Source organism: Pangasianodon hypophthalmus, chromosome 13, assembly GCF_027358585.1.
Source record: "Pangasianodon hypophthalmus isolate fPanHyp1 chromosome 13, fPanHyp1.pri, whole genome shotgun sequence".
In the NCBI taxonomy this organism is placed as follows: Eukaryota; Metazoa; Chordata; class Actinopteri; order Siluriformes; family Pangasiidae; genus Pangasianodon; species Pangasianodon hypophthalmus.
Window position 1 is genome coordinate 11,765,263 of NC_069722.1, and position 8,720 is coordinate 11,773,982.

Genomic DNA, 8,720 nt, shown 5'->3' on the forward strand with positions numbered 1-8,720 from the left:
TTTGTTAAGTGACAATGAGCAACAAACAAACATCATATAGTCACGCAATTAAAATTATTTACGACCGTGAGAAATTTTCTACTATAATAACCTTTTACATACATAAAACCAATATTTGTATTTAACCAGAAACCAATTCTACTGAGGAAAAAAGCAAAACATTTAATAGAATAAAAGGAGCAAACAAGTACGTCTGTTTAAATTTTGCAAGATTTGAAAATCAGCACCACAGAGAAAATTCCACTGAAGGGAGCAGTATTCTTCTGATGTACAGGAAGAAACCAGAACACTGAAGGAAGACTAAGGGGGGGGGACATGGAGCATTCTAAGATCATACTACAGGGAGTCAGAAAAGTCAGGAACCAATGAGCATAAAACCACGTTTTGTTATTAATTACAACATGTGCTCTACATGTTCATCCTTACATGCTACGTTTTTTTTTTTCCAGCCACTGCATCATGTTTTTGCGGATTTTGCTCAATAGAATTGACATAATAGCTCATATTTGCTGACATACTGTATATTCCCATTGGTTCATGACATTTTGGACACTGTAGTAAGCTTCATGCATTAGTCAGGTACAGTGCTGCAACATGAAGTAAATTTTAAAACAACACACTTACTGGACATTTGATTATACAAGCCACACTTGCCGAACACCTTGTATGTATAACTTAGTTTTTCCATTCACAAAGTGCTAATCATCCTCTTGCCCTTTCTCTGTGGTTACTTTCTGACCACTTGGCTGCTGCTGGATGGAGATTTAAAGTGGATGGACTGTTATTGGTCCAGCCTAAAATCCCAGCACTACAGCTGTACCTGTTATATCTTTGTAACATGACAAGCTGTGTTTATTTTGTATGATTGACTTCAAGGCAAGAAAAAATGAGGCTGGTAAGGGAATGACTATTTATAGAATTGCTGTGGTATAAGAACAATAAAACACTTTGCAACATGCTGTTATTGGAAAATAATTACCTGCAGTATCAGTGGTAATGCATCACACCAGCTTGTTGTCGATTATTTTCATATAACATCATGCCCTGTTGTTTTACTACTTACTTGTACCATCTGACATGTACCATCTGCAACACTCCTGACTTTCAAATATTTAACAATTTATTCTGTCAAAATATAACAAAATCATAAAATGTACTTGTAATTTTAAAACGGTGTAAAATATATGGAAAATAGAATGTAGAGGTCCTGTTTGAGAGATTACATTTACTTGGCCAAAATGCAAAGTGAAAGTGGTACTGGTACATTATGTATATAAAGATATACGTACTGTGCTTACTTAGTATGATGTATGCAGGACACTTGATTTCAGTTCATTCTGTAGGACTTTTTTATTAATAAAGATATAAAGACATGAAAAGATACGAAAAATAAACGATAATGGAAGATTAGGTTAAACTCCAACATGGCCCAATAGAATTCTACCAGTCTGTGCTGACGAGGCTCCAGAGCTCATCACTGACCTCACAGGGGGAGCAGCTCGATGTGTCGATGTTGATAGGAGCTGCCAGATCTCGACCATAGTGAACTGGGGAAACAAAAACATTATAATATTATTATAATTATTTAAGCAAGGAATAAAATGTGTCAGGACGTGTTGTTATAGGAAAATAATCAAAAACAAGCTGGTGTAATGTGTAACACAATGTAGAGTTACAGTTGCTACCCAGAAGTTGATTATTTTCCAATAGCACAACATCCCAAAGTGTTTTGTTGCTCTTGTACCACAGCAGTTTGCTAATGCTGAAGATTTTTATTTATTAAAGAATGACATGTTTTTATATACATTTATAGATATATTTATTGTTGTGGATTGTCCAGAAACAATCAGTTCCTGTGACTATTTGCGTCAAAGCAGCTATAAACAGCAGTCCCCTCATCAGCCTGCCCTTTTGCTCTTCTGAAGTTAATCAGACAGACAAAACACGCAGCTGAGAAAGTGGAAAGTACAAAGTCCTCTATCCTGAGGACTTTTCTGTGACTGAAAACTTACTGACTATTACAAAGCGCTGACACCCATAAATCCACCATACAAGTCCCTGTCCATTTGCAAATGAGCTGTTACTATAGAAAGAACAACATATTAGAAGGAGCACATTAATATAAACTTTAGTTTGGATAAACTGAAAGTGGAATTGCAGATGGATTTACTGTCCATTATAGAAGAGCTGCTGTAATAGAAAATTAATCACCTTCTGATCAACCAGATTCAAGAATTCCACAGTGCTGCAGTATGAATTATATTACTGTCACACTATCATGCAAATATTCAACTTCGACTGTGCATGAGTGATGATACAAAAAAAAGCCAAAAATGCATACTGTATATTTGCACATGCTTTGTCATAATTCACTCTGCTCTACTGACTCCGAGGAACTGACACAATAAAGCCTGAAGTCAAAGGAGTTTACTTCTGCTGCTGCAGTGTTTAACTTCAGATCTCACACCTTTAATAACATCTACTCCACTTTTTAATGCTCAGTTTAGTGCTGCTGGTCTGGTCCTCACAAGCAGCGTTTCATAACCCTTTATCTGAATTCACAGCGCCATCTAGTAACAGAGTTTCGAATGAAAACAGTTAATATGCCAATGTTAAGAACAAGCTGCAGCAATGACACCTGATATGGCTGAAAGTATTCAATAATTAGATCTATTTTCAGTCAATTCAAAAAACTTGTAATTAAGAAAAGATGAAATAAATAGAAAATGAAAAACAATTGCAGCAAGCATTCATGTAGTGTAAGCAAAATTTAGCTGTTTCTTGAATCACTTTCTGCAAAACACTCATTTGTCCTGCACTTCAGACTTATTTTTAAACAGTTCTAAATTATCCGAGCCAGATCATTGGCACTGCAGTACATTTTCCCCTGAAGAAAGGAGTTCTCTGAAACCTACTTCGTTCAGAAGGCGAGAGCCGACTGGACACAAATACCCAGCCAAAGCTTAAAATTGTTTTACTTTTTAAGCCTACTGCTTAAATAAATGAATTATTACATTTAAAATAAATGTAATAATTAAGTAAAGTATATTCAATCTACTTATAGACAGTTTGTGAGGCAGTTACAGCATTCTGGTATCTCTGGTAGCTGATGCTGCATCCCACTTCTTCTTCAGTGTTCATGTCTATAATTTTTAAAATAAAATACTGAGAAAACACAGTGTTTGCCTTCAGGTGCTTAGAGAAAACATGCTAAGTTTCACCTTCCTAGACTGAGGAGACAGACTACTCTCACACTACAGACTCAGATTGTGAGAACGAGCCTTTTCTACAAGGGCTAAAGCCATCCTTAATGCCATCAACTCAATGCACTAATGTCTGAAATATTCACCACAATTTATTGAATCTGATTAACCTCATATAGAGATCTATTTACTGTATATAACTACCATACATGTAGAAAAACTCTATATAGGGTTACTTATACTATATTACTTATAATAGAGTATTAGGCTAAATGTAATGAAAGGGAATATGACACAGCACAATGTGGATGGAGATGCTTACCTCCACGCAATATATGAGGCTCGGTACCCAACTCTAGTTTAATTCTGGTAACCTTACAGTAGAGCTGTGCTAAATATCTGCAACACATAAACAACATGGTCAGTGTAACTTAGGTACATTAATTATGGACATAATATAACAGCATTTACATCAGCACCTTTGATAAGGTAATATAGTATGAAGACAACACAAGAATTATTTTTTTTGTTATAAATAAAGAGCTAATTTAAGTACTCCATGAAGAGGTAAGTCTTAGTCTTGTCTGCAGACTGCCAGTGATCCAGCTGTTCAGACATCTAGGGAAGTTTATTCCACCACCGAGGTGCCAGAACAGGGAAGAGTCTTGATGCATGCGTTCCTTGTACGCTGAGAGATGGTGGGATTAGTCGAGCAGTGCTAGGGGAGGCTTTGTAGGCAAGCAACAGTGTTTTAAATCTGGGGCAGTAACGGGAAAACTGTGGAGGGAGCGTAGCAATGCGGGGGTGTGGGAGAAGGTTGAAAACAAGTTGTGCACGTTCAGTACTTTCAGTCCTAGAAACTCACTGTTTCATGGTTTTCCCTTATTACTGAATTGTTGTCTTAAAAATTTTTATTTATTTATTTTTTTTAACATTACTCCTTCTCCCACTCTTTCACTCATGCCTCCACTACCACCCACATCCTTACTCCCACACACTGGTCACTTTACTAACAGCTCACAGACACTCCTGGACTCCTGGACAATCTCTTCACATATTTCTGTCACTTCTGGGAATGTTGCAATATTTCAAAGGGCACTATTACCACTTTACTGCCACTAAGGACTCAGTCCAGTCTCTGTGTAATATACTGACCATATTTATTACACACTACATATACTACTACGTCTGATTAATTGTAAATTTTTTACATGCTACTTCATACTGCTGCTTCATCTGCTTATTATTCTCTCCTATGTCTATAGATGATTGTTCAGACACTACACTTTGCACACAACTACTATTTATTTTACTATCTTTTGCACTCTTGTTAACATACTCTGACTGCACATATTCCAGTGTCTACAGTTAGGATCTGCACTTTATTCTTCTTCTCCTTCCCCTTATCTTCTTAGGTATATGTTTTGTATTGCACAGCTGTAGAGTACCTGAGCCTTACAACAAGAATTTCAATGTACAATTGTCCCTGACATTTTGTGCACACGACAAACTAACCAGTCATAAGTCAATTTAATAAGAAAAAAAGGACACAAAACTGTCAAAGGACAGGGATTCACTACCATACAGCTCAAATCTGTGCCATGTAAAATTCTAGCTGACAGCTGATTAGTTTGTTGGAGTCTATCAGCTGGATTTTCTTACATGGCTGAGGGAATTACTTCAGTTGTGTCTTCATCTACTTCCTGCTGCAGAGCCTGAATTTCCTTCTCACTGTCTTTGAGTCGTTCCAGCTCTCTCTGTAGGAATCTGACACATGTAGTCAAAGAAACAAAACAAAAATGTATGTAAGGAATAAAACACTAGGTTATAGGAAAATAATGACTACCACCCTAAGGTTGATTATTTTCCTATAACAGCACACCCTGAAGTCTTTTATTCCTTTCATACCACAGCAATTTGCCAACATTTACATTTTTGTATTAATTCATAGCAACATTTAATATTTTCTGTAAAGCAAGCTACGTTCTGTTATAATTTATGTTAAAACAGCTACACACTGTTGTTCCGTCACTCTTGAATTTAAAACGATGAGAAATGCAGATCGTTACTGGTGTATGCTGTTCCTTATTTTGGTGTACACAAATTACATCGTAGCAAAATTGTACATAGTGTTGTCTATGCAGAAAGAGCATGTGACTGAAGGATACTGTATCTCTGAGTCCAAAGTGTGGCTCTTGGCCAGGCTCTGCTGCACCTCCTGCTCCACCTTCTCCAGCTCCCGCATCATCTGGCTCTTCTGACCCTCCAGGTCCAAAAGCTTCTGTCCAACAACTTCCTCAGAGTGCACCAAGCCTGTGTGCACAGAATGAGAGGATGGGATGTGACCACTTTTTTTTGTGTTAAAGATTCATACAGTTTAATGTATTTCTATGTTTCAGCAGAAAAGAGAAGCTGAACTTAAGATATAGACAAGGTTAAGTCACTGGGCAATACATTATAAAATCAATGCTTTTTACAGCTTCACGTTTAGAATGATCACAGCCAGATAGGTGGATCATGGTAGCTGATCATCACTTACTGTTTAAGAGCTCAGTGACTGTTTTCTTAGCCTCCGTGTGGTGGTCAAAAAGTGCCTGCTGTTTCTTCCGTGCTGCCCTCAGGGCATCTTCAGCTTTACTGCTCTCAATGAGCCCGATAAGAGCCTCCCCTGTGTTCTCCAGGTCAACATAATGCAATGCATCGTTCTGTAACATCCTTGTCCGGTTGAATTACAACTTCCTACAAGGTAAATAATACAAATATTATTGTATTATAATATTTGTATTAATGTCTCAATCATGACCTTGAACATCTCAGGAAAATGGTGAGTGACAAAAGAAGCTCTTGGACTTTTGTTTTTAGGAGCTAACAGCAAAATCTGACTGTCAGCCCTTACAAAATGTTATTGATATCAGTCAAAAGGGCTGCTTTTATAGTGATAGCAGCAGAATCAAATAAAACCCTTGTGCATTGTGTTTTACTTCATATGCAGGCAATTTAACAGGCAATATGAATGATAACTAAGACGTGGTGCCTCCTTGTTTAAAGTCCCCATGAAATGGCTCAAGAGCCATGATTTGATTCCACATGCTAATGTATTTCTTTTGAAACAGGAAGTCAGTGTGGCGTGTTGAAGTCAACCACCAGTGGCTCCAGTGGTGATGGAAAGTCACAGGGTCGTCACTGGGAGGTATCTAAAATGCCTGAATAGATAAAGATAAATTTATCTTACTTATTCTTACTGATATAGAAGCCCTGACGGTGTATAAAGGCAGAATTGTGTTGTCTGAGATAGCAAGATACAACTCCAAAAAGTGCCCAACACCTAACCACCATCTTGCACAACTTCCACAATTTTTGAAATGAATAAACTCCAAATCACTTTAGTTGGCAAAGAAAATAATGTGTGGGAAGACACACAGTCAAAAGCACACTGAAGAACCATATTTGCTGCTAATGAGCTGATACTGTAGAGCAAGAAGCACCCCTGGGGGTGGGACATATCAATGCTACAGAGCATTTAATTGGACAAAAATGTGACTAGTACCTGATGAGTCATCAAAAAATTGTAATGTCTTCCCTGAGGTGATGAACTATAACATTAAAACAAGAATATCTTTAAAACTATATATTTTTTGTAGATGTACTGTTATTTTGGTATCTATAACACTAAGGGACAGGTACACGTAGGCCACTAAGTGTCATGCTGTTTATTTTACTATATATATCGGATTAAAGGGGTTACTATTTTGACTGCACGGAAATTTAATTCGGATTCGCTTCAATACACCACATACATGACTCTCAAGTTAGCATTCAGTCACTAGGCTAGCTCTGGAAACTTATTTGTTCTGTGTTAGCTAAGTTTACATCTAAAAAGCTCGACAACAATGCCATATTAGTATGTATTTACGACACAGATATACCGAGTTGTATTTTAATAAGTCAAATTTTCTCTTTACCAGCAAAAGCATTACACCAACCTGAACTGCCGTTTTGTTTTCAAACTGAGCCGCTCATTGCCGCGCTTTACGCAGTCGCGCCTGAACGGCGGCTTAGTCAAATATATTATACAAACACACATTATCACGTCTGATTTTCTAAGTAAACGCTTAAAAATTACAATAATACATCTATGAACAACTATGTGTGAAAAAGCAGTACTTCTTTTAAGGGAATGGTTTTCGTTTAGTTTTTGTTATCTGGCAAATGACTTGGACACCTCAAAACTGTTGGAGTCGCCCTGTGAAAACAGCGGAAGGACCCTCAATGCTACACCTAGATTTGGACAGTAATGTGGTGGAAAGGAAGTATTACAGGGCTGATATACTGTAAAATATTGCCTGAGATAAGCATTACACACGCGAAATAAGAAAAAGAATAAATAAAGAAAAATAAATGATTTTCTTAAATAATAATTTACTAAAGAAAATATAAAAAAATACTTTTTTTCTTAAATAATAGCATTCTCTCTCTCTCTCTCTCTCTCTCTCTCTCAACTAGGAAACAAAAATACTGACACTCTTAAAGAACCCATACAAAATGTGCGGAAAAAAGGTTTCTGTTGTTTTCTTATATTAGAAATTCTGTTGTTACCTTTGACAAACAGGTTGCACACATTAAAAAATCAGTTTGCCATCTATCAGTACTGGGGAAAACCTTCATTATTCATTCAATTTCATTAACCACATATCCTGGTCAAGGTTGAAGTGGATCTGGTGTCTAGCACAGGAACACTTGTGAGAAGATGGAAATACAGCCTGAATCGGAGGTTTGTCCATCACAGAGCACCATATACACTCTTTCAAACCTACTGCAATTTACTTCCATCTACTGGCAAGTACTTGGAGGTTTCTGAAGATCCAAAATCAGCTATTAGTTGCTACCTCCATAACAACAAGCTGTTTGGAAGAGAGAGGGGAGGAAAAACAAAAAAAAAAAAACAGCTCTTTCTGAGAGCATTATACAAAATGCAACCTGAACTACAGTAATTAGTGGAACTGCTATTGCAATTGTGGATTGTAATCAGACAAAAAGCAAAGGTTTGCCTGCAGTCGGTTTAAAATAACTGGTATGTCACATTTCTCAATGCATACTACTGGTTATTTCTGCCACACTATGTTTTTGTCTACACTGCCTCCTCTGACATTTTTAGAAATGATTTTCAGGGATCTGCTGCATTGTGGTATTGCCAAGCACTGTATTGCTGCTATTTTTTGCTATTTTAACTGAAAAGTTGGTGCACATGTTCTATCTCATTATAACCGTGTTGTTCTGTATACCAGTGTAGCTCCTATATTGTACAATTACTCCATTGTTTTTCAATTTTATTGAAATAAATTGCACATTTTCTTTTATCAGTAATATTTGAGGATCAAATGTCAAAAGGAAAAGTCTGGAAAATATGAATCAATCCACCAACGCCTACCAGATACTTCTTATAATACTGTCAAAACAGTACCTGTGGTTAATTACTGTTTATACCATGTAGTATGAAAGCATGTGTGATATATGCCT

General features: G+C 36.8%; 1 protein-coding gene across 3 annotated transcripts; it reads right to left on the minus strand.

Annotated features, from left to right (window-relative positions):
- Positions 1–419: 419 nt before the first annotated feature.
- spc24 (SPC24 component of NDC80 kinetochore complex) lies at positions 420–7,273 on the minus strand. 3 transcript variants are annotated; one of them, XM_034309686.2, is made up of 7 exons: positions 7,187–7,204; positions 6,348–6,406; positions 5,743–5,942; positions 5,372–5,516; positions 4,866–4,970; positions 3,526–3,602; positions 420–1,547 (listed from the first exon to the last, which is right to left on the minus strand). In XM_034309686.2, the coding sequence occupies exons 3-7, from the start codon at positions 5,915–5,917 to the stop codon at positions 1,441–1,443; spliced, it is 609 nt and encodes a 202-aa protein (XP_034165577.2). In that variant the 5' UTR covers positions 5,918–5,942; positions 6,348–6,406; positions 7,187–7,204; the 3' UTR covers positions 420–1,440. The 3 variants fall into 3 exon arrangements, with proteins under 3 accessions (XP_034165577.2, XP_026772019.3, XP_026772020.3); XM_026916218.3 differs by lacking the exon at positions 6,348–6,406 and having other exon boundaries at positions 7,187–7,273; XM_026916219.3 differs by lacking the exon at positions 6,348–6,406 and having other exon boundaries at positions 7,166–7,249.
- Between the last annotated feature and the right edge of the window lie 1,447 nt (positions 7,274–8,720).